Source organism: Sceloporus undulatus, chromosome 6 (assembly GCF_019175285.1).
Source record: "Sceloporus undulatus isolate JIND9_A2432 ecotype Alabama chromosome 6, SceUnd_v1.1, whole genome shotgun sequence".
Classification (NCBI taxonomy): Eukaryota; Metazoa; Chordata; class Lepidosauria; order Squamata; family Phrynosomatidae; genus Sceloporus; species Sceloporus undulatus.
In genome coordinates, this window is record NC_056527.1 from 149,902,949 (window position 1) to 149,929,786 (window position 26,838).

Consider the following 26,838-nt stretch of genomic DNA (forward strand, 5'->3'; position numbering starts at 1 on the left):
ATGCAAAATCAAAGCAGTAAAAATAAATACTTTTATGGCTGTGGTCCAGGCCATCTGAAAGACCATATCTCCCAGTAAGAACTTGCTTTGACTTTTAAGGCACGCTTGGAGAGGACAAGGGAGAAAGCCTTCTTGGAGATGTCCCTCAGGCCATGAAATTGAACCTGGATCTTCCCCAGTCCTCATCAGATGCTCTAACTGCTACCCATCCTCTTTCTGTCATTGTCATTTTGCTTTCTGGAAAGCAAGCATGTGATGCTTTTATTTATTTAGACATATAGCTTGCCCTCCAGACAGTGTGGAGTAGTGGCTTCAGTGCTGGACTACGACTCTGGAGACCAGGGCAAGTCACATGCCTTCAGCTTCAGAACAAGGCAATGGTAAACCACCTCTGAACAAATCTTGCCAAGAAAACCCCATGATATGTTTGTCTTAAGGTCGCCATGAGTTGGAAATGACTTGAAGGCATACAGCAACAACAGCTTGCCCTATCCCAAGATCTTAGGGCAGATCCAAAAGCCATTGCCTTGCCACCCTTGCAAAGCGGGAGCCTTTATAGCATAACTGTGATCTCTTAGCTGAGATTCCCCCAGTTACATCCTGTCTTATCAGCATCCATGTGGTTTGATAAGCATTGTCCTTGTGTGTTGCTCGCAATTTCTCAACAAAGGTGCTCAGGTAGGACACCTGCCGAGTAACTCTAGTATTGCGCTCTTAGCACCAAATAACCCCTGCTAGTATTCTATCTATGCATCTGAAGAAGTAGACTCAAATATACGAAGCTCATCCTAAAATAAACCAGTTAGTCTTAAAGGTGAGGCCAAATTCCTTCTCCCCATCTTTCCTTTTAAGGTTAGAGCCAGTTTGACACATATATTTGCTTAGATTAAAATGATTGCAATGTGTAAAATATTTTCTGCTGTTTTTGCAATTCAATTGTGTAAGAGATGCCCTTTCTTTTCCTGTTAGAGAATATCAGTTATGGGAACACTGCTTTTCCCCTGGTGAACCGTACTGCAGAGGAGAAAACACAGCACTCTGACAGGTTAACCCTTGAAAGGTAAGGGCAGAATGGACAAGCTGGGCTTTTTGTAGCCCTGTGTATGTTTACTTGAAACAAAAATTTGGAAAAGGTACTTTTCTTCGATTGTATCTACCAGTTAATACAGCTGCTGCCTCTGTTTAGGAAAGGTAGTATATAGGAACTTCTAAAATGCATTTATTAATTCACTGCTGAGTAGCATTATTTAATAACAGAAATGAAGGAGGGGAAATGTAACTAAAATTAGAAGAAAAACTGAAGAAGTTTCGAAAAGAAATAGTCTGTGGATGTATTAAACACTCTTTTCAGTCAGAGAAAAGGTGTGGATGGGTTGGTGGTTGTTTTCGTTCTTCCCCAAGGTTGATGTTAATAGGAGTGAGCCCTTGTACTTCGTATTACCTGTGCTATTTATTTTCCCCCAAATACTTTCTATTTTTCAGACAAAAGCTGACAGTTTGCCCAGTTATTGATGGAGAAGAGCACCTCCGACTGCTGAGTTTCCAGCATAACTGCATCACTCGGATCCAGAATATTTCTAATCTACAGCATCTTGTTTTCTTAGATTTGTATGATAATCAGATAGAGGAAATCAGTGGTCTTTCTACGTTAAGGGCTCTCCGTGTCCTTTTGTTGGGAAATAACAGGTAAAGGAAAAAATGGGTGGGTGGGGGCCTGATGTGTGCTTTTAAATTTTTTAAAATTGGGTCCTTTGTGTAGTTTGAGTGAGTTGCATTTTTAGAATTGGCACGGCACACAGTCCACTTGCTCTGCCTGGATCTCACATGGAAATCACAGCTTATCTAAATATCTGTTTTGGTTTTCATAGAATCACCCGCCTTGAATCCCATTGTGGGAGAAAGGTGGCATATAAATCCTTGAAATAAATAAAATAAAACTATAAATCATAGAGTTGGAAGAGACCACAAAGGCTATCCAGTCCAGCCTCTGTAAAAAGGAGCTTCTTTGTCAGAGGCTTGGGAAACAGTGGTATGCCTCTACTTAAGCAAGACTGAAAATGATGATGATGATGATAATGATAATAATAATATGATTTATTTATAGCCCACCTTTTCTCAAGGAATCAAGGTGGGAAAAAGCTCCACTTTTTCTCAAGGCTGTGATTGCATATTTCCTCCTCTGTTCAGGACCCAGATATTCTACTTTAGGACCTCTCCCTTTCATTGCTGGGGCCTTTTTGGGTTCTCTTTCCCTCCAGCGGTTTGTTATTGGCAACATGGATAGATCTGGGCTCATATTTCCACCACCTCTGTGGAACTTCCCTTGCCTTTGAATTGTGTGTGCTGCAAGTTCTTTGTGCATTGTGACTTTTGTTGTGTTGGATCTAATTCACTACTAGTTGTGTATAATTGAAACTGATTATGGATTTTTCTTTCCCATCCTTTTACTGAAAATGCTGTGCTTGCACATTTCAGAATAAGGAGAATAGCAAACCTGGACAATTTGGTCAGCCTTGATGTCTTGGATCTTCATGGAAATCAGGTAAAATGCAATAAATACTTTTGCAGTTATACTGTAGTATACCTCTTTGTTTGATGCAGTTATCATCATGCAGTTCTGTTCTAAAGTCTCCCATTATCTTTAGAAAGACTGGTCAAAAGAGTTTCAACTTCAGCTTGACACAAAAGCAAAAATAGGGCTGGGAAATTGCATCTTGAGAGGGGAGGAGAGAGCACACAGTTGCACAGCTGATTCATCACCCTCAAACTCTAGTTCAGAAGACTGGGAACATTTTGGCTACACTAGAGGTAGATTGAAAGCCAGCATGGTGTACTGGTTTGAGTATTGACTCTGGAGATCAGGGTTTGAATCTCTGCTCAGCCATGGAAACCCATTAGGTGACCTCAGTTAAGTCACACACTCTTAGCCCCAAAGGAAGGCAAAGGCAAAAAGAGGATGGGAAGGAGGAAACATGCAAACCCAGATATCTGTTTTTTATTACCATAACTGAATGGGAAGGGTTAAGAAGGGGAAGAGACAAATGGCAGGAGAGCTCTTAGCTAAGGTAATGGAGCGAGTTCTTCTGTCTCAAAGTGTAAGTTGCTTTTAATGATTATCCTAGATCTGTACAGTAACTGGCATCAGCAACTATTCTTTTCATTTAGGTCTTTCTTTATCCTACCTGGAGATGCCTAGCATTGCATTGTAGACCCTTTGCATGCAAAGCATGCAATTTTGCCTCCTAATCATCACCTGTTGCAACTGTCTGTACATTTGTGGAAATGGAAACGAAGCTTTATGTATTGACAAACAAACCATTCCAGCGGGACCAGACCAAAAATGGTGCAAATCTGTCCAAGATGGCAGCCATATCTTCTTTTAACTTACTCTTGCATTCCTTCTCATTCTGATTTTTCACCCACTCCTCAACTCACTTGAGTTTTCTTTAGCCAATGAGCATGCTTTGTTCTTACTGTGCTGTTTTGAGGATTCCCCTCCTTTATGCATTCTCCCTCCACCCAAATTATTTCCCTTTTCAAACCTTGGGGGGTTTTTTTTGAGTGTGCGTATACCCCATCTTAATTTGCACTAACTCCTTTTTGGTTCTGTAGCTGTTACAAACCAGTCCGTGAATTCACTATTAGTGTATGTCCGCCTGATGCCCAACAGGTTTTTTGGATTGCAACGCACACCATCCTTGCCTAACACAGTCATGCTAGATGGAAAGGATGGGAGTTGTGGCTTGATGCATCCAAGAGATGCCAGTGTGGCATGTATTATGTTTGTCACTGGTGAAAATTACAGCATGCACTCTAACACATTGTAATTCTTTAGTTTTGTTGTATGCCTTGCTTGGTTTCTTTAGCCTTGCAATTTCATAAAACCTATTATTTATGTTAAAGAAAGAGAAAACACTCTTAGGAATGACAAAAGGAATTCCACCAGAACTCACTGAGGTTTATAAATAACCATCTTTATGAATCTTTCATGAACCCCAGATTTCTGCTGTTGAGATGGAGGCAGTTGCTCTTTAGAAAGCAGACACTAGAACTCCTAGTTAAGAAGCCATCTTTGGAGAGATCCATGCTTCCTGCTTAGCCATCTGTTGCTGTTCTCCATGTCTGTGTGGCCCTCCAGTTCTCAATAACTGTTTATACACTTGCCTGCCAAATTATTTCAGTGACTAATAGCCATCTATGAGAAGCTGGTTTCAGTCTTCCTCTGGTGGCTGAATTATATCTTCTGCTTTTGCTCCTCTACAGGTAACTTACCAGTGTGTGTTTATTTGGTAGTAAGTGTTCTGTGTTTAGTAAGGTTACTTCCAGGCATATGCTGATGTGGTGCAACTTGAAACATTTAATTACTACATTTTTATACTGTCCAGGTATACGATTGAATCTTAGTAGACAAGCTGCCTGTTTCCTTCTTTGAGGGCGGGGAGAACAGATGGGGTTTAGTTGCTAAAATGTTCACTGTTCTTTTTGACAGATTTCTGTAACTGAAAATCTTAATCATTTGAATAACCTTAGAGTGCTGAATCTCGCCCGGAATTGCTTAACATACATTGAAAACCTCTATGGATTGGATTCATTAACAGAACTTAATCTTCGATATAATCAGATCAGATCTGTGGTAAGTGAACTGAATCTATTTGTATGCTATACTTCAAGTGAATGATATTGGAGATTTAAAAGAATCCCCTTATTTTTTGTTTAGATTTCCTATGATATCACATCATTTCACACATTTTTACCATGTATCATTTTTTGGTTTAAATAGAAGCACTGTTGTTAAACAGTGTTTCACTTAAAACAATAACTACCAGTTTAAACAATAGCACAGATATTTTTGATGGGATATTTATATAGGAAAGCACTAAAGGATTGTTGTATTTGTGAAGGCAAGACCTTTGGCGATTGGTTGTTTTCTGATGTCACAGAAATTCAGGGAAGAAGTCTCTGGATACCATAGAGAGAGGTCTTCTGTCCCTTTGGGATAGGCTTGGCAAAAAGGGTTGGAGATGAATCTTAGAAAAGCTGGATTGGAAGATAGAACTCCAAGCTGGACAATCTACTTATTCAGACTACAACTCCCAGAAACTAGTCAGCATGGCCAGTCTAGGAGTTATAGTTCCCAAAGTAATTGATTCAGTCTCTGGATTTATGTGCAGGGCAGGGAATGGGCAGAAGGAGGAGGTATATGTGACAGATGGGCCATAGAAGTGAGGCAGACTGAAGTTTACACACTTGGGAGAAAACAAATCCTTGTGCTGATTTGGATAGAAAAAGTCTTTCTGTTGCAGGTGTCTGCTTAAATGGTTTAAATTGAGAACCATATAGGTTCACTTCTAAGTCTCAACTTTCAATGTAATGCAGTTGGAAAGTTCTGAGTGGTAGGATAGTCTGTATTAATTTGAATTTTGGAAGTGGATAATATTTCTGAGTGTGCCATCGCACAGGAGTCTACCACCTCATTCTATTGTAGTTGTAGAATAGGGACTAAATGTGGCTATAGAGATGATCATTCAGAAGTGTCATTCCTCCATCCTCATATTTGTGGCCTTGTTTGTTTTTGGTCCTCCAAGTTCTTGTGGTCTCTCCCTGTTTAGGAAAGCTTTTGAGCTTGCAAGATAATGGCTGACATTTATGTTCTTCTCTAGAGCATGGTTTATTTATTGTCTACTTGTATTTCCTTGCTGATTAGAATTTGGAAGCAAGTATTTGTACAGATTGAGTCTCCCATATCTGGAATTCCAAAATCTGAAATAGTCCAAAATCCAAAATTGTCTACTTGGATGGCTGATATAGGGACACCTTTGCTTTCTGAGGGTTCAATGTACACAGACTTTGTTTCATGCACAAATGTATTAAATATATTGTGTATGAAATTACCTTCTGGCTATGTGTATAAGGTGTGTACAAAACATAAAATAATTTCATGATCAGACTTGGGTGATTATGTATATGCAAGTATTCTCCCAAACATTTCTGGTCCCAAGCATTTTGGATAAGGGAGACTAACCTGTATTTTATTTTTGGATGCTGTGATTTATTTCTTTTTATTGTTTATTGTTTGTAACCCATCACTGGAACCTATGGGTGGTCAATTAGTAGATGCTAAAATGATAAAGTAAGTTCCTTCATTAATTAATAATGTACAGTATGTACATATATTTTTGTTCCATTCTCATAACGAATAGTATACCTATTTGCTGATAATATGGGATTTCCAATTTTACACCTTTTGATAGCAGAGTTTGTAGAACCTGCCCTTCATCTGCATCCAAGCTGATGTTTTAGAGGTTGGGTTAGTTGTTGAATTTATGTGGGTGCGGGTGTTTTCATTACATGTGTTCTGCATTAAGGTGTTGTTGGCAGGCCTGGAAAGTCATTTCGTGGTGTTACTGTTCCATTAATAAATGGTGCCCACAGGATGAGTCCTGGGTTTGAGGAAGCCCTCATCGGATTGCGATCCTGGTAGCCTTAGGTGGTGGTGGTAGAAGTGATGGTGAAGATGGTTGGAATGGGATAAATGCTGTGATTAGTTGTAGACATCTGAGTCTTGAGTGGCTGTTCAGATTCCTCAAAGTGACCTGGAGTGATGTTGCATGAGGGACATTTTTGGAAACATCGATGGTTTCAGCTGCACAGCAAAGAGGCTGAGACTGGGGCATCAGCACAGTGGACCTTGCTGACCCCTTGGCAAGTGCCTGAGGTGCTACTTGTTGATCCTATGCCTGGCTGTACATCATTATGACAACTTGGGAAAGAGTTTCTTTTTTTAATACAACTCTCAGAAACCTCCACCACGATCTGGAGTGACGCTACACTTATAAAATATAGATGGTGGCTTACTTCCAGCTCTGCAGCAAGGAGGCCAAAACTAGGGAATTCTGGAAATCATAGTCCAAAAATGTATTGCTGTTACTATATGGCTTTGAAAAGACAGAGAAAAATATATCTGTGGTTAATTGTCTTGCCTCTGAACATAAGGTCGTAGTTGCAGGGTGACTAATCGTGTTGCCTTGAAGATACACTCTCTGGTAGTCGGAATACAGTAAAGTGATTTTGTGGGCTGAAAGTATGTGGATGCTTTGAATCCCTGTAGTTTTGTCAGAAGTGTAAGGAATCCAAGTGTAAGCCAAAAGAATGGAAGAAAGCATTCTTTTTGTTATGGCATATTGAAATAATTCTAGATTGTATAGGTGAGAAACACCATGGACTGGCCTGTGACATGTGTCACACAAATCTTTGTTCTGAGAGCTGAGAGAGAAAACCTTGAACTCTTGCATCTTGGTTTTCGTAGGAGGCTTGCTTCATTCACCATGCATCATCAGTTTGTGTGTGGGCAGTAGCAAAAATAAAATGTGACTCAAGAAAATACTTGATCTGCATGGAGTTGAATTGATAACCCTTCCCTTTGTTCCACAAAGGTTTATTGAAGTTGATCAGTGTCTCCTGCAAACTGGGAATGGTCTTTCAGGACTGGGAGCACAGCTCTTGCCCTGCCCTTGTGATGGGGGCTTTGGATTGTTATTCTGCATCAGGGGCACAGGGAGATGTCTCAGGAGTGCAGACCGGTTACTTAAAAACCTGTCACTTGTAGTGCCGTTCCTGCCGGTTGGATGGTTATATGGATGAGTTAGCACGCTGATGCATTACAGAGCGACAGGGCTACAGAATGGGGATTTATTTTCCGCGACGTTTGATTGCGGCACTTTCCCCCCTGAAGCTGAAACGCTGAGGCAGCACCTTGGCTCTTTTCCGAGCAGCCTGCTCAAAAAAGAGGCCAGCGTCTGCCGCCGCCACCACTTCCTCCTCCTCCTCCTCCTCTCTCCCAGTCTTTCTTTTTTTGCTTAACACTCTTTTCTGTTGCAAGCAATACCAAAGAGACCCTTCTGTCCCTTCTAACTGCACCACAGAGCGATGGAGCTGCGTGTTCGGCAGCAGTCAGGACTGCAGCAAGGTTACAGTAAATAGCAGGAGGCATGTTCTGTCCCCTGGAGAAGTAGCGTGTTTAAAGAATGGTCTCCTTCAGAGGCTGAATTGATTTTTTCCTCCTTTCTCTCTCTCATATATTCTAGAAAGATGTGGACACTTTGCCCAGCCTCCATCGTCTGTTCCTCAGCTTTAATGATATATCTCGGTAAGCAGAAACTGGGATGGGTGGGCCGGCAGAGAATGTCAGTTTGCCATTGCTCCTTACCATTGATCTCTGTTTGAAATCTAAATGTTTTGGAAATTGTTATTTTATTTTATTTTTTTGCCTGCCTGATAAGGAAGAAACTCAATTACATGAACTGGGCAGTGCAACCATGAAACTTAAACTTATCAAAGGCTTTCCCTTTTTAAAAGCAGAGAGGACAATTTTTGTTCCTCTTCTGCATTTTAAAACATGACATTACTGTGTCTATGTAAACAGTCTAGATTTTGATACTGCAGATTTAAGATTTTCCAGGGCTATTTGCAAATTGTTTTAATGCTGGGATTGAACACTAAGATCTCTTTAATCAAAGTTAGTGGCTTTCTTTTGTGCAGCTCTTTGAACATATTTTTCATTTCCTAAGAGTAACCTTGTCCTTGCCATGCTACTTTAGAACCAGGCCATGAAATACAGAATAATAATTATTCTTTTCTCCCCTCTGCAGAAGAGCTGCTAGAAAATAGTTGCATGGCATTAGCATTTTTGTTGGTTTGTTTTGCTTTATTCCATACTTATATTGACTTTGACATGTAATAAAAGCTGTTTTTTTTAAAGCGGTGCCTATATTTCCCTGAAATTTGCTAAATCCCTTGATCATTTTATATATATGTATATTGCCATAGTTCTGTGTGTTTAACATGCTTTCCTGCAGAAGCAATTAAGTGTTGCAGCAATACCTCATTGCAGGCTATTTGGTTAGGATTAAAGGAGGGAGCCACGTGTGAGAGTCGGTTGCCACTGTGGGCAGCAAGACAGGGGTGGGGTCTTATTCATCTCAATGGACTTTACCTGGGCCAAACTGTTCTGTATTGTATTATTTTACTTGTTCATCATCATCTTCAGGCTGCCGTTTAAACTGTGGACATTTACTTAATATGAGGTTTGCATCACTTCAAGTTAAACGTGTTAAATCACCATTGAATGCTTAAATCTCAGGCTCAGTGCATATCTCTTTATTGTGCACATTTGGCAGTATTTCTCAGATGTGAATGCAGCTGCCTAAAATCTCAACCCCAAATCCTCAAACTTCGTTTACCCTTCCTTTTGTTGGCTGTTTAGATTGCTTCAGTTTGAATCCTAAAATCCTAGCCTGCTGCCAAAATCGTTCCTCCCACCCAAAATAAACTTTTTTTCAGGTTGGGCATAAGTCATTAAAAGACTGCAGTGGTTTATTGTTTTGTCTTTAGGTTGTAATCCTGCAGTCACTGGAGAATTACATCCTGCTTCAGTGTAAAGGACATTCTTCCAGTGCTCCACTTTCCCACAAACCTCCTATAGATCAGAGGTGGAAATGAATGTGGCCTTTGAGCCACATGTTGGCCCCCCATAACACTTTTCTAGGGCAAGGAGTGGGAATCATGCAACCTGTGGACTATATGTGGGCCCATCACCCATTTTGAGGTTCCCTTCTAGACATCTTCCTTCTGAATTTGTTTCCTCCCATCCCCAGCCCAAAAATGTATGATTCTCTTTTCAAACAAGGCACAGGAGCTTCCTTTAGTATAGGCCCCCTGTTTCTGTCCTGGCCTTCTCAAAACCAGAAGGGCGATGTCTGGCCATGTCCAAAATGCCCACTCCTGCAATGGAGAGAAAAAAGTGCATGGAGTCCTTGGGGTGGCAATATTGTCCCCCAGAGTTTGTCCATCCCTGCTTGAAACCAAAGGGAATGGACCTTTGAGGACTCATCTTTTAGGGCCCTTTAAAGACCCATTAGTCTTTGCAAAGAGTATAGAATTTGGGAAGGATGGGTTTGGCTCAAAGGGGGTAAAAAAAAATCTTGGTTGAACGCCAGACTTCCTTGGAGCAAGTTGGATTGTTGGAGCTCTCCGAGGTCCTGCAGTTGTAGCCGGCTGCATTGTGTCCCATGGATGTCTGCAGGTCAAGACAAGAGGCAGCAATGGGAAAGAAGAAAAGCAGGGCAGAGAGAGTCATGAAAACCCTTCTATTTCTGCTTGAAGTGTCATTCCAGTACTGCACTGAAAAGGAAATTATGACTCAGCACTGTCCTATATCCTTTGAAGCATCAGGAATTTAGCTTTCTCCTTCGCTCAGGGAGATGTGTCATCATACAGATACTGACAGAAGCAACTCCTGAGCTCCATCCTCCCCATTTCACATTTGAAAGCCTTGGAATGAACAGCCTTTATCTATTATCTATTTCTGATAGGAGACTGTATGTTTTTAAGGAATGAGGAATATCCAGAGAAGCCCAGGATCCAAGGTGGTGCTCCAGGTTCATGATTTAGTAACAGCTCCGCCTTGTTCAGGCCTCTTACTCCATCGCTTGCTTAAGAATAATATATAAGCCAGCCTTGTCTGAAAAATTGATCGGTTCTTTTGTTGGGAAGGACCAACAGAGGCATAACTTCACACATTCCCCAAGATGCCTGTCATGTGAAAATGGATTGTCGGATGTGTTATCTGTGCAGCTTGCTAACAAAAAGGATCTTGTCTGCTGGCTCTCTGGGAACCAGGGCCCTTGGACCTGTATTTGAGCTGCGTTAATTGGATGTCATTTCCATTGTTAACTTTTAATTGGGTTAGAACTGGGTGAGAATTGCCTTTGTGAAAGCAATCTTTTCTATTATTTGTTAATCTGCCACATTTAATTGGGATGCCTATTTCTTCCATGTGATGCTGAATCTGCAATTTTTTATTGTAAGGAGAGATGAGAAACTTTCTGGGGGAGAAACCATGTTTTAGGGATTTTCATATACTCAGTTTTGGCTAGCTGAGTTTTTTGTTTTTGTAGTAGTCATGATATTGAAACACTCAAATTATGGGTGGCCAATACCAAGAAGCCCTAGGCAGCATGGCTAGTGGTGGGGATTGTGTGAGTTCCAATCCAAAGCTTGTATGGGAGGGCAAGTCTCTTCATGCCTCTCCAGAAGTAAATAGAATATGATGATGTATTAATACTGCTGTTGTGTGTCTTCAAGCCATTTTTGACTTATGGCAACCCTAAGGCAATCCAGTCGCAGGGTTTTCCTGCCAAGATTTATTCACAGGGGGTTTGCCTTTCCCTTCCTCTGAGGCTGAGAGAATGTGACTTGCCCAAGCTCACTCAGTGGGTTACCTGTGCTAAGCAGGGATTCAAACTCTGGTCTCCAGAGTCTTAGTCCAAAGCTCAAACCACTACAGTTCTGGACTCTTCAAACCTATCCTTCATACCTACATAAAATAGCATTGCCATCCACTGAGACTGAGAGAATGTGACTTGCCCAAGATCACCCAGTGGGATTTGAACCCGCTCTCCAGAGTTGTAGTCCAAAACTCAAACCATTCCACCACTCTGGCTGTCAAGTCCAGAAATTTGGAGAGTTCCTGATATTATTTAGATTGGATCCACCTCTCCATTGGCATAGGAGACGCCAGGAGACATCTGCAACAGGTAGAGGGCTCTCCCATTCCTAGTAGAGCCCTGGCAAAGCATTTTCAATCTTGAGTAGGAAAGCCTCTACCTTTGTTAGCCTCCACCTCCATGGATGCAACTGCTGCCACCCTTGCTGATGTTTTTACTATGCAAATAATGTTTTAGAAGGGGTTACTCACTGAATAATGGGTATAATGGTATGCTGAAATGTTCAGAACTTTCAAGCACTGTTTGCCCACTTCATGAGAGGGGCGGAAGGAAGATTGTCAAAATATTTTCTTGTTCTTTCTGACTGTATCTGCTGCTTATTTTGCAGAATTGCCCTCTAGCATTGCAAGGCCTAGATTCTCCCAGGAAGTGAAGCCTGGGAGCAGAGATGAGGCAGATATTTATTCAACCCTCGCATTGAAGGGCAAAAGCATTTGTGTATTTAAGATCAATATTTTATGTCCTGGTGAGATTTAATCTAGCATGACAGAGGATCAAAAAACATTCACATTTCATGCAATTGATCCTGGCTGCAATGTTCTAAAGAGTTAAACTCTTTGAGTATCACCTGCATCCTTGTTTGGAAATTATTGCCAGTATCACTAGAGAATTTTCCCTGCAAGGTAAGCTTTTGGTTTGAATATAAAAGGAGCTATTTAAGTTGTTGATGCCTGTTCCCTAGAGAAGTTCAGAATATTATTCTGAACCTTTAAAGTTTTGACTAAAACTTGGAGTGGATTCATCACCCCATAGATGCGGAAGTCCCTGTTTTCTCTAGCACAGTTTATCATAACCAGCAAGCAAGGATTTTATTTTCTTTCCCTGAGTTAGCTATCTATTAAGGGAAAATAGATGTAGGATCTGCACATTGACAGGTTTCCTAGTGTATATGGCTTATGAAGAATAGTATGTAATTGACATTGCCATTTGGTCACCATTTTGGTTTTGCATCCCTTGAGCCAGTTCTACTGTTCCTGACAAATATTTGCTTTCTGGTTTGGTTGGTGATCCACAGGATTTGAGTCAAAATCCAGGATAGATCCTGTGAGTATAAAGTCTCTCCCTTTCCACTTTGAGTCTTCTCTGAGCCATACTTCTCACATAAATTTCTTTTCCTTGGCATTGGCCCCTTCTTCCATCATCTAAGCCACTGCCTTTGTTTATTCAGATATTTGATTCCATTGTTTCTGCACACTTTATTCACTATTGGCACTTTATCTGGCTGCTCATTTCTTTCATTTCTTTCAATGGAATTTAGAGGTGGCCATTTCAAGGTCCCATCTTAAGAAGTTCCTTCTTTCAATGCACCTTTTCCACTCTAGATGCTTCATGAAATGTTGGGGCATTTGGGTGTTGTTGGGCATATCGGGCATTTCTTAAGGCAGAGCAATTGAGAAAACAAACCTGCAGACCCCGATGGAGGAAGAAACTTAGATCTTGAGGAAATATCATTGTATTTCATTCTAGAGGAAAGAAAAAAACCCAGACCTTGACATAGAGGAAGGTAATCTTTGGTTCCTTACACAGTGTTACCCCGGGTTACGAAAATAATTTGTTCCGCCGCCGCTTTCGTAACCCGAAAGGCTTTCGCAAGCCGAAACCCCATAGGCGCTAATGGGGAAAAGCCGCGATTTGGTGCGAAAAAGCGCCGAAAAGCACCAAAATTTCTTTCGTAACCCGAAATAACCTTCGTAACCCGGAACAGTTTTTTTCAATTGGATTTTTTCGTAACCCGGAAATTTCGTAAGGCGGCGCATTCGTATCCCGGGGTACCACTGCATTTAGGATCACAAATCTTCATGACTCCTCACTGTTGGGCATGCTAGGTGAGACTGATGGAAGCTGTAGTTCCAAGCATATGGAAGGTCAAATGCTAGCTATCCTACTTTAGCAGATATATGAAGAAGTCTTAGTTGTCTGTCACTAAAATGCAGCTTTATCTACCATGCAGAATACTATTGTAGGGTGTTTTTTATTATTGGTGATTTTATAATATGAGTGACCATTTTAAGGTGAGTAGGTCAAGACTCAGAAATTGGTGCTTACATGTTTAAGATCAACAAGTGTTTTTCTTCCCCCTTTTCTTTTCCTTCAGCTTCGAAGACATTCTGTGCCTTGCCGATTCCACATCCCTTTCAGAAATCACCCTAGATGGGAACCCAATAGCACAGGAGACATGGTACAAGCCTACTATTCTCCACCATATGATGCAGCTCCGACAGCTAGATATGAAGAAAATCACGGTAAGGAGAAATAAAATCTTCTCAAATGGGTTGAAACTTTTAACTTGTAAACTCTCTAGGTTGATGTGAAGTTGGTGTTAACACTGATATAATGTAGTCCGCATTGCCCACTAGGAGGAGCCACTAGAATGTCAAAACGGAAAACTCAGTGGCTATATCAAAATAGGCTTTTGCAACAGTTTTGTTCCAAATCAAAGGCTGTAGGAGGAGGCAGAGGGACACACACAGCACCAAAGCGAGAGGGAGAAAGCCACAGCTGTTTCTGACAGTTGAAGTTTCGGATTTTCCTAGTCCCTGTTAATAAAAAAGGAGTAGCGGCGATAGTGAGAATAATAATGATGGAGGAAGGGACAACTGGATGATGATGATGATGATGAATAATTAATGTAAGAATATAATATCATCACTGTTGTAGCAAAAAAGACACTGGTTGGAATCCTAAGATACTCCGCTGATTCTTGCATAAAATCTGAAACACTGATGGTTCAAAACTCGAGTCACTTAACTCCTGGTAGTCTGTAAAACCAGTAATATTAAGGATAACAATAATTATAAACTCCTGTGCCATCAGTTTGTATTGTGTTTCACATTGATAATGAAAGAGAAAATCTCATCTAATCCTGTTTTCTCCACACCTTGCACTTCCTCTAATCCTCCTCACTTTCATACCTTCTTCTCCCTTAAACTAAAAGCCCACATTTCTCCCTCTGAGATTTGATCTTGCTCTTAGCTGCTTGGTTTGAAATAAGAATGAATAAAGTTAGTAGACAGATGAAAACTGTGTGAAAAATCTATTCTTGTTGGTTACTTGGCCATTGTGGGAAGCAGGATGTAGGACTAGTGGGACCTTTGATCAGATTCAGCAGGGCTTTTCTTACATATGCTTATTTTTATTTATTCAAAATATTTTCCTTTAAGCCTTCAGCACAGATGATATCATAAAATCTAAATACTATAATAAATCAGCAAGCTTGAATAAAACCAACAAATATCAGCAGTAATAGCAAACATCTGCCATGCATTTATTTATACATGCTTAGGTCTTTTATATGGACGGTCCCAATTTCAAACCCTGGCACCCAACTAAGTAAGTGGTTGCGTAAGTAATGGAAAAGACCTTTGGCTCAGAATCTGGTGAACTCTTCTCTGTCAGAGTAGATAGAATTCATTTAGACTCTCACTCTGATTTGTTACAAGGCAGCTTCATGCACCCTTATGTCCTACTTAATAAATCACAAGACTCATGCAGAAGAAGTTCTCAGTGGATGCTGCCCTTTAGAGTCATAGAATTGATAGGGAACAAAAGGACCACCTATTCCTTGCCATGTAGAAATCCACCACTAAAGTGCACCAACAGATAGGTGTCTAATCTCTCAAAAGACTCCTATGAAGGATGTTCCACCACATTTCAAGAGAGTCCTTTCCACTGTTGAGTAGTTCTTACCACCAGGATATTCCTCCAAATGTTTACTTAGGATCTCTTTTTTGGAATGGAAGGTAGTAGGAAAAGAGGAAGACATTATTACCAGCAGATTGACTCTATCAAGGAAATCATAGTCCTTGTTAGAAAGGTTTCTTTGGTGGCCTTGAGCTCCATGGGAGATGAATTCTAGACTAGGTAGGCATTTGGGCTGATCTAGCACAGTTTTTATTGTGTACCTACATGTAAAGCTGCCTGCTAATGAGTCAAACCATTTGTCTGTCTAACACTACACTACACTATGTCTACACTAACTGGCAGCTATCTTTGAGGGTGTCAAACTGATTTTCCCAGTCCTACCTAGAGATGTTAGAGCTTGAATCTAGGACCTCCTGTACACCAAGCATGTGTTCTACCACTGAGCTATCATCTAATTTTGCAGTAACTATTTAGAAGGGTTTTAATAGCTTAAGCAAACAACGTTGGGCATTTACTGTTCAATATTATTACCATTTCCCCATAGGCATCCACCCAGCTGCCATTAAAACATAAATACAGTGAAAACATCAAAACATGTATGTCCCAAGTAACTTTAGCACAAAGGATTTTCTTTTTTAAACCAACCTTCTGTCAAACTCACTAATTGCATTTTAATATGCAGCTTCTATCAACACTAAATATGGATTCTGCTCTTCCTGGAGCTTTCTATTAATAAAAAAACTACATGTTGTGTTTGTAGAAGCTTTTTTAATAAACATCTAAGAGGGATGTGAATAAATCAAAATGAATCTAAAAGTATGCCTTGCAAAATATTTATGTTGGAGAGCCTCTTAACATTTGATTTAGTTGTGAGCATTGCTTTGTTACTTGGAAAAATAAGTGCTCTAAAAGTACTGCACCCTTATGTTAATGAAGTCTGTTAATGGGATTACACAATCCAGTAGGGATGTCTTGTGTGTAGGGACTGGTCATATTCTTGGAAACAGTGTGAACTCTCTCTTTGTGTGTCTGCATGAGGGGTTTGAGGACCTATAACCCTCCAGAGGCTTCAGCTCCTTTCATACTTGACCATTGGTTATACTAGTTGGGACTAATGCGAGCTGGAGCTCAACAACATTTGGAAAACCACAGGCTCCCTACATCTGATACCTATCTATCTGTCTAGCTAGCTCTTATTCTCTCTCTTATACTGACTTTAAGTCATATTAACTGAGCCATTTTTAAAAATTAAAATAATTACAGGCAACCCACGTATTATGTGAGGGATCCATTCTGAGACCTTTTGCATAATACGATTTTCACATAAAGCCTTGAATCCTATTTCTCTTATCTGAAATCAAAGGCAAAGTGTTCTCTAGGCATTTTATAGGTCCTCCAGCATGATTCTGTGGTATGCTTTCACTAGATGTTGGTCATGGAGTTGCTCTGGAGGATCTACAAATGCTACAAATACAAGTGTTGTCTGTAGGAATCTCTAGGTCATCCAGCATGACTCTATGGTCAACTTCTGGCAGATGCATACCATAGAACTGGGCTGGAGGACCTAGAAAATGCATAAAGAGAACACATTTTTCCAATGCATGGAAGTTAACCCACGTTATACACATGACACATTGGCTGCCTGTATAATGCAATAAAATAAAAGCTTAAAAATATTGTTGCACGCTAGTGGAACAGTCAGTTGGATTAACAGCCTACTGCTTGCTGACAAGATTTGTTCATAAGAGATCTGCCCATGCCTTTCACCGAGGCTGAGAGAATGTGATTTGCCCAGGGTCACCGAGGGAATTTTCATGGCACAGCAGGGATTTGAACCATGGTCTTCCAGAGCCCACTACTCAAGCCACTGCACCATACTTGCTCTCTGCTTGCTTGCTTGCTTGTTGCTCTTAATAAAAGTGTGGTATTACCATTACCTTGGAATTCTCAATACAGTAGCTGAACATAACTTCCTGAAAATTTGTGATTCCCATAGTAAAATACTTGTTTAAAAAATTTAAACCTAGGAAGAAGAAAGGCGTATGGCATCTGTCGCGCTAAGGAAAGAGGAAGAAAAGCGGCGTGAGACCCACAAGCAAACTTTACTGAAGGTACAAGGCTGCGACCCCGTAATGACACAATCTCAACAGAACCAGCCCCTTAGTTTCCTTCCTAGCCAGTACTCCATAGCTCCTTCTCTTGTTATGGGAGCTCCTTCTGTCTTTGGAACAATCACCGTAGCATCTTCCCTCCTTTTGAACCACACTCTGATTTGGGGATTGCTGAGGGTTTTAGTAAAATACAGCTGTTGATCCTACAAACCTAATGTCTATCCAACTCTGATAGGAGGGCGACTAAAATGGTGAAAGGTCTGGAAACCATGCCCTATGAGGAACGACTTAGGGAGTTGGGGATGTTTAGCCTGGAGAAGAGAAGGTTAAGAGGTGATATGATAGCCCTATTTAAATATTTGAAGGGATGTCATGTTGAGGAGGGAGCAAGCTTGTTTTCTGCTGCTCCAGAGACTAGAACACGGAACAATGGATGCAAGCTCCAGGAAAAGAGATTCCACCTCAACATTAGGAGGAACTTCCTGACAGTAAGGGCTGTTCGACCATGGAAGAAAGTCCCTCGGAATGTAGTGGAGTCTCCTTCCTTAGAAGTCTTCAAACAGAGGCTGGATGGCCATCTGTCAGGGATGCTTTGATTGTGATTTCCTGCATGGCAGGGGGGTTGGACTGGATGGCCCTTGTGGTCTCTTCCACCTCTACGATTCTATGATTCTATGTCTTATTTTAGGAGAAGAAACGATTAACAATTAGCAATATCGCTCGTCTGTGGGAGAACCAACAGAACCGTTTTGGCGTACTGTCTCCTGATCAAGAGAAGGACAATGACGACGACTCCTGTCAAAAAAACAGAAATGCAGCATACGGATTCCCTGAGGAAGCCAGGTATGAAGGCATGATAGATTGCAAGGTATGACCATTGTGAAAACTCGCCATCTAAAGCCCAGCGGCTTGTTTGCCAACAGAGATGCCCCAGGGAAGCTCATCTCATGGTGTTCCAGCATCCAGCTGATTTAGTGGATTGTTCCATTTGCTTAGCAGGCTATTGGTTCTAGAACTGGCAAGGCAGGAGAGCTTTCCAACACAGAAGTCAGAGATTTGTGGTCTTCAGATCTTGTTGGACTGCCACATCCATCATTCCTAGCCAGCATAGCTAGATGAGGAGGGATAATGCGAGCTGTAACCAAACAAAATCTGGAAGATCACATCTTCCCCACCACCAGAGCACACTAAAATAGAGCAATAAAAGAAGAAAAATCAATAAAAGTATATAAAGTAGGAACTGAAAAGGACAGTCAGATAAAAGTAGCCTACTAGCACCAACTGAAACCAGAATGTGGAAAAGACTCTTTCAGTCAGCTTAGCCATTGGCCATGCTTGACTGTTGGATTTTGGGAGCAATTGACCAAAAAATATCCTTTTTGCATGCTCTGGGTGAAACCAGGAAAATATTTAAAACACTACTAAATGCTCTTGATTTCTAGAATTGGGGAATAGGATCAGACCCCATACACCATTCTTCTATGATTCTATGATTCAAAATACAGGTGAATATACTGCAAGTTACTGGAAAAAAATAAATAGATCCAGAAACCTCAAGAGAGGAATCTAGGCTACATGCAGCATCACCAGGAAATGAACAAACCTATGCATTTCAGTTTTGCTCAGCTTCTCTTTTCACTTATTTTAACCTCTTAAAATAAATATAAATGGTTTTAGTAGTTAGCTGGCTGAAATGAGTGTGTTGAAACAGTTAAATGAATACATGATCTCCCATTGATTCAGCAGTCTCTCCAAATACTGTCCCACCCTCCAGTATCTAAATCTTGATTTTTTTCCTCCTTCTCTACTGGCGGTATTACTCAAAATATACAACCAGTTTAATAAGATCAAGCAAACAGCCAGATAATGCAAAATCAGCTGAATGAAGCTGTTAATTCTTTGTGCATGAGTAGATCTGATAAACACCAGGTTCCTCTGAACAGCTTCTTGCAAGCTGAACCTTCTCCCTCCCTGGTTGACGCCTGCACCTGTGTTGTTTTAACTGAAACTGTTCTCTAGCTGTTACTCTGTTGATGATTCAGAAGATAATTTCTGAAATTATTTTGGTCTTTTTCACGTAGATTTCCATCTGCCTGCCAAAGCCAATAACTATAATTTATTTAAGTTTCTACTTTTCTTTAAAAACGCACGCACGCACATAAACACACAAAATATCATTCAAATAACAGCACCTATGCTTCTTTCAGGAATCTCAAATGGAAACTTAGCGAGGCTGGAATTTTTGGTAAATGTAAACTTCGGGCAGATAGGTCTGATGTCATTTCTGTATATTTGACTTTTTTTTACTTAAAGGCACGCATTCATAAGTTAGGATGGTGACTTACTCATTGTGGGATTGTACAGAATGGAATGCAGCCTCTTCCTTAGTAGTCTTCTTGGAAACTGGAAGCCAGACTAGATAAATGGATGCTGCCATATTGCACCTTTTCCCACAAGAAGAGTTCAACAGACTTTGGCCACAGGCACAACCTGTTCAGAAATTTGCTTTCCACAGTCACTGGCTATGCATGCAATGGATCTTCACCCTTAATTCTGGAGAGATACCTACAGGCAAAAATTCCCATGAAATGGGGCTGTCTGGGAGCAACAGCCCTTTTCCCTTAAGGCTTTCCCCCTTGATTTGAAATGTTTTAAGGCTAGTTGTGATTATATAGTGGAAAGCAGAGGAGAAGAAGATTTTTTGGTCTCTGTGGGGACCGTCACTTGGACAAAATTTGTTTTTTGATCGTAGTGTAAAAATGGCATATCCTACACAGTAGCATCTATGGTTTTGCCTCTTGCCTAGCCCTGAGAACTCAGCTTTAGAATAATATTAAGTTATTTCCCCCTTCATCCAGTTAAAGCAAAGTTCTTTGTGTAATGTTTTCTTTACTTACTTTGGGGCGGGCTGTGAAGCTGGTTTATTCTTAGTAATTTCCTGATCATGAACGTTACAATTCTTTGGCCCGGCTCTTTCAAATAAAATGCAATGTGTAAAATAAGTTTCCACGTTCTTTCTGGAAGCTGTAATTTACTTTTATAGAATAAGATGCTGGAAGAGCCGCTCTCTGCCTTTATCCCTCTAAAAATAAAGTGGCAAAATTTTACTTCTTAAAATGAAATAATCCAAACAGCTTTATTATGTTACAGGTTTGCAGAGTTTTTAATGATTCTGGGTATTTTCCAGGCCCTTCACTTTGTAAATGTCATCCTTTTGCTGATCAGCGCTCCCCAGTATATATTGGATTTACTTGTGAAAAGTTCTGCAACTTGTTCTCCCAAAAAAATGGTGTGAATTTTGGTCAATTTTTGCCTCCAAACCATACAGAAAGTCTCCCAAAAGTGTAAAAATACCCCACCTAATACCCCAAAGTACTCCAGAATCCCATGCTACATGTGCCCATTTTCTTCTGAAGTCCCTCTAAATGGCTATAGGAAGGGACACAGTGGTACTTTCTGTTGCCATTTTGAGAAGGACTGCAGAGGAAAAGGAAGGTATTTAGGTTTACTTTGGGGGTAGTTGCAATCTTTAAGAATGTGGTTTTGGGGGGAGGCATTGACTCCTGGCTTCCATACAGTTGCTCACCCCTATTCTAAAAATTTGAAATGACTCTCCTAAAGTCTAGTTACTGGCAATAGAGCTTTAAGCTGAAATATGTTGGCATTTTTGGTTCTGGTCCTTTTGCCCCACCTGCCTCTGGAAGGAAACAGCCAAGAGCTTCTTTGGAACTGAATTAAATCCTTGAGCTGAAAAATGTTTTCTCATGCTTGGTTTTAGTATAAAGGGTCTCAAGTAACTGGTGTTAGAAAGACCTGCCACTTCCCACTAGCATGCTGTCCAAGCCTGGCAGGCATAAAACATTCGAATAAAATAACATAAAATAAAAATTAGTTACTACATTGTTCACCTTTTTGACCTCCTTGGCGTTGTGCCTATTGTAGTATATTAAGACCATTCGGGAGACACGGTGGTTAAAATAACAAGTCAGAGGAACTCAATTCATTTTCCAATTTTATGGTTCCAGTTTTCACTGGGAACATTTTTTATTTCTGTACGTGAGGAATCTGAAGGATGGAGCCTGTACAGCACAGTCCACTAAAAGTAAACTTTAATGCACATCGAACATTCCCTGGGTGGTGCCTAGACGCCTTTGAATTTTCAGAAATATGCCCAATTGATGCTGTTGCCAATTAAAAAAACACATTTTGGCACAACTTATGGATTCTTTCACATATAGGCTTGGCCTGTAAGTACTGGGAAGACGAATGAAATCAGGTGCTACACAGTATTCCCCATCCCAAATATTTGACCAAGAAAATCAGATGGATTTTTAAAAATGTTAAATGAGCAAGAAGTTCATAATAGGGTTTATGAGCAAGGGGAATAACACTATTAATAAGTTCTAAAGTACTCAGCTCCATACAGGTTGTAATAGCCCATAGTTTTGATACAGCTGATCTAGTAACCTAAGAGCAGAGTTAGGTTTTATTGTTTTGGAGCTGTGGTTGTGATGCCAAACATCTGTTGTTGTTGATGATGATGATGATACAACTTTGGTAAAGTGTAGCAGTCTTCTGTATTATACCCAACAGAATATCACTACTGATTGATTTATGAGACTTTGGGAATGATACAGAAGCTGACTGCTATACTTTACAAAAGTTGTATCATCATCAACAACAGAGGATGTGTGGCTATCACAACAACAGCTTGAAACCTAAGTGTACTTGTAGTTAAACTAGATCTAGTTGCTGTGTGTTCCCAGATCTTAACAGTGATGATGATCCCATTCACATATGCTTCTAGTATGGGATGGCAACCTTGGAGGATTCGGGATAATGCTTATTCCACAGAAGCAATGTTCTGCAGCATGACACCTTCCAGGCTTAGACAGATGTGCAAAATTGGCTTTTCAGCTGACAGTCTTATTTCCAACAAGGGCATTTGTGGTAAAAGTGTTGCTGACCTACACAACAGGTAGTGCCCAGCAAGCATCTGTACAAGTTTGTTGTGGGTTTTTCGGGCTATGTGGCCATGTTCTAGAAAGGTTTATTCCTGACGTTTCGCCAGCATCTGGGGCTGGCATCTTCAGAGAATGTTGGCATAGAAGAGAGTTGGATATATATAAATACTGTGTGACCCTGGGTAGGGAGGTATCCTCCCACCCTGAGGCCCTGCCACCAACAACAGAACAATACAGATTAATATGAAATTCCCCCCTACCCAGGGTCACACAGTGTGTGTGTGTGTGTGTACACACATATACATACATACACAGCTCTCTTCTATGCCAACATTCTCTGAAGATGCCAGCCATAGGTGCTGGGGAAACATCAGGAATAAACTCTTCTAGAACATGGCTACATAGTCCGAAAACCCCACAAAAAACTTTGGATGTTGGCCATGAAAGCCTTCGACTTCATAAGCATCTGTAATTTTTTCCTTCTCTCTGCAGGTCTCTTGATTCGCTTTTGAGCAAAGCCACACAAGGCCTTTCTGTCCTAGACTCTCACTTAGTTGAAATAGATGGCGACATTCTCTACCTATATGGCTCAGGGGCTCTGGAATCCCTGGATCGAAACTGGAGCGTCCAGACAGCTGGGAGCGTTGCTACGGTCTCTTTTATTTTCATTGACTTTGATGAAATTGTTCCAGTGCTGCCGAAACTGAAGATCAAGTTTCCTAACTTTGTGGTAAAAACGTCATATTCTTCTTTGGGGCAAGTCACAAAATGTTAAGAGATGTTCATATATATTTGTTCATATAGAAGCATAAGACAAGTCTTGATAAATTATGCATTGTGTAGAAGTATTTTTTTAGCCCGTCCTGAATCAGTTTTATTGACTTCTGCATGATTTGCTTGTATTCTATATGTTGTTGTTAATATAACAATACATATACAATACAATGGGCCATGGTACCCGCAACACTCAAAGGGTGCATCCAAACTGAAAAGTCCAAATTTTCTTCCTGTTCTATCGGATTTTGTACTGGGTCAAAGTAAACCGACCTGGGAGCTGGTATAAAAAGTCTGATTGTATTGGGAGCTGACAGAAAATATTCTGGAATAAACTAAATGTGTTTCAAGTTCTAAAAAAAAAGTTGGGGGGAAAATACATGGAGTCACCTTTGTAAATACAAATTTCTGTAATTTTCTGATTTTCACCAGATCTTTAACTCCTCCTGCTCTCTCCCCTCCCTCTGTTTCTTTAGCACTTGAAATTCAAGGAGACCAACCTTGTCATGTTGCAACAGTTCAATGCCTTAGCCCAAGTTCGTCGCCTTGAGCAGTTAACCGTTGACGCACAGGGAAACCCAATCGTCACCTTCACCTTGTGGAAATACTATGTTCTCTTTAGACTGAACCATTTCAGCCTGCAAAAAATAAATGGGATAGAGGTAAGGAAAGCTTACTATTTTCAAGGCCTGGCTTGCCGCATTCAGTATCACCTCAACCTGCAGAGCTGGTTTAAATGATCGTGCCACTGGCTGGAAGAGGTATCTGGTGGAAGAGATATACTAATACATAATGCAGGGTTGGGTACATTTTTACACTGTCGAAATAAGGCAGTTTGACACCACTTTAACTGCCATGGCTCCATCCTACAAATCCCAGGATTCCATAGGATGGAACGGTGTCAAATTGCATTATTATTATTATTATTATTTCTATATTATAGCTGTACCCCTGGACTCATGGGTGGTACTTATGGTCTCAGCACAAAGGCTTCCCAGGAATTGTCATTCTGCTTGGTATTGCTTACATGAACTAGGTATTTTTGAGGACCAAATAAATCAATGGATATAGGCAGCTGAACCAGATTTCAGTTCCACTTAAAACTATGAGAAAATTTTGTCAGAAGAAACACTTGAGTTCAAGGAGCCCAAAACCAAAATAAAATTAGAATGTGCCACTTGAATATACAGTGCATTTTTATTTTATTTTAGCTGCTGCCATACTGCAGAATTAACACAGTTTGACAGTGCTTTAACTGTCATGGCTCCATCCTATGGAATCCTGGGATTTGTCGTTTGTTGTGGCACCAGCGCTCTCTACATATCCCAGGAGTCCATCGCATTCAGCCACAACTGTTAAAGCAGTATCAAACTGCATTAATTCTGCAGTGCAGATGCAGCCTTTATTTTATTTATGTAAAACTGTTCTTGGTTGGATCCAATTTTAGTCCCATCTGGAACAGACTCATTGAAAGAAAAACTTAATTTTAGTGGGTCCATGAAATTGGCTTAAAATTGAATTTAATTCTCTGCCTTTTGATAGCCCTGATATGTTTAAACTGGTGATATATAGGCCATAAAGGAAGCCCTTAAATTAACTAAAAATTGGAAACTCTCATTTATAATTTGTTACAAACCGATAACAGTATCAGATAACAATGAAATATATCTAGAAGTCCAGATTGCAAGGTTTACTCTTCAGTTCCTTTCTGGTATGTATTAGTTGTGGAGCAGAAGGCAAGGGGCTCAAGCACTAACCTCGACCGAAACCTCCCAGAGGGAGGAGGAAACGAGAGGGAATAGTTCCTCTTAAGTAATTCAGGATCTTATAAAGGAAAATACACCATTAAATTTCTAATATTATCTCAGCATGGACATTTTTCCCCTTAGCTAAACATAAATTATTTTTATGAGAACATTTTAGAACAATCCTACATGATCAAGCAAAAAGGGATGTTTTTTCAATTTATCCGTGACCCACTGGGGATGCTGTGCGATTGGAAAGTTTGGAAAATCTAAAATAATTTACTGTTACCCTCCTTAATTTGCATCTTATGTATTTTTTCATAAAGACGTACGCATGTGCATGAGAGCGGTTGTCTCGTTGGTTGCAAGCAGTGGAGATTTGGAATGCAATGCTAAAAACTTTATTTAAAGTGTGACATAGTGGTTTGGGCATTTGACTCTGACTCTGGAAACCAGGGTTCGAATCCCTACTCAGCCATGGAAACGTACTGGGTGACCTTAGACAAGTCATACTCTTGCAGCCTTAGACAAAGCCCAAAGCAAGCTCCCTCTGAACAAATCTTACCCAAGAAAACCCAGGGCTAGGTTCACCTTAAAGTCACCACAAATTAGAAACAACTTGAAGGCATGCACCAAACAACCACTATCTCTTAGGTGTCATTTTCATTTGTTTCGCCTCATCATGTTTTAGGTTCACCTTAGGGTTGCCATAGGTCTTTGGTGCCTTGTAGAATAACGCTGCTGCCAAAAATATACTTTAAGCTGCAATCACTTCCTCCATCTTTCCTTTTCTTCAGGTCACGCAGAATGATATGATAATGGCCGAACGACTGTTTGGCGTCCTGGCGTACGTAGCCTCTTCGGACGTGCCCTATTGCCGCCTGCTCTCATTACTTGGAGACAGCAGGTAAATAGATATGTACGTAGGAGAGTAAGCTTGCCTTGTGGTGATTTCTTGAATACAAAGGCTCCAGTAAGAGAACTGCTGGTACTCAGCTGCAGTTGCATAGAGTTCCTAAGTGATCCTGCTTGCCCCATTGTACTATCTATCTTCTTGTGTAATACCTAAAAAAGTACTTAAAATTGCCTAACTAGGATTACATCAGCATATGTTACTAAGAGAATTCTTGCATATTGTACATATTCATTTATAACTCTAGAAATTTTAGTCAAAAAAAGTGACCCCAAAAACCTGAGTCGACTTATCCATGGCTCAACGTAAGCATTGTACTTTACCCATCTCTGTCTGTCTGTCTGTCTGTCTCTCTCTCTCTCTTTCTCTCTCTCTCTCTGTTTGTGTGTGTGTGTATATGAAAGGGACCTTCCCCTTGTGAAAAGCAAGATAATAATCTGTCCTGGAGGCACTGACTTCCTTCTATTCTCTCGTCAATCCAGCTTTTAATATGAACACAAACTCATATGCCTCCTGTAATTCTGTAAATTCTTTGGCATTGTTTTCAATTTTACCCTTGACTTATCCACGGGTCATATCAAAATCCATAATTTTTGCTCCAAAACCTGCCCTCGATTTATACATGAGGTCGATTTATAGTGGAGTATATACAGTAGTTCATGTCCCCCTCATCCAATATGGATGAAGGAAAGCAAGACTTTTTAATTGTAGCATAGTGTAGCATAACCAGTGTGGCATAGTGACTTAAGCATTGGACTAGGACCACTGGGTGACCTTAGGCATGTCACACTCTATCGGCATTAGAGGAAGGCAAAGGGAAACATCCTCTGAACAAAACCCCCTGTTTCCTTAGGGTTGCCATAAGTCAGAAATAAGTCAGAAATGATTTGAAAGAGCGCAATAAACAACTAATATTTCTTGATTTGTTTCTGCCATCCCCTCCTTGTGTTTTAAATTCTTCCCATTGTCCCTTTCTTATTTTGGATAGTTATTTACAGGATCTGCCAAACATAAACACAAATGTGGCTACAGATCTGAGATAATAGATAAATGCTTTGCATACATAAAGCAACTGAATATGCCATAAACCGAGAACTCACAAATTTATGGAAAAGCACAAATGAA

At 40.4% G+C, this 26,838-nt stretch overlaps 1 protein-coding gene across 1 annotated transcript in view; it reads left to right on the forward strand.

Annotated features, from left to right (window-relative positions):
• The window catches only part of LRRC49 (leucine rich repeat containing 49), a 40,656-nt gene that overhangs the window by 7,871 nt on the left and 5,947 nt on the right, over positions 1-26,838 (forward strand). Inside the window, exons 5-15 of the mRNA XM_042473993.1 lie at positions 970-1,060; positions 1,483-1,686; positions 2,476-2,542; positions 4,490-4,633; positions 8,085-8,146; positions 13,660-13,807; positions 17,234-17,317; positions 18,006-18,160; positions 22,774-23,011; positions 23,532-23,717; positions 25,598-25,707. Of these exons, the coding sequence (XP_042329927.1) occupies positions 970-1,060; positions 1,483-1,686; positions 2,476-2,542; positions 4,490-4,633; positions 8,085-8,146; positions 13,660-13,807; positions 17,234-17,317; positions 18,006-18,160; positions 22,774-23,011; positions 23,532-23,717; positions 25,598-25,707 (1,489 nt within the window). The remainder of the gene's footprint in view (positions 1-969; positions 1,061-1,482; positions 1,687-2,475; positions 2,543-4,489; positions 4,634-8,084; positions 8,147-13,659; positions 13,808-17,233; positions 17,318-18,005; positions 18,161-22,773; positions 23,012-23,531; positions 23,718-25,597; positions 25,708-26,838) is intronic.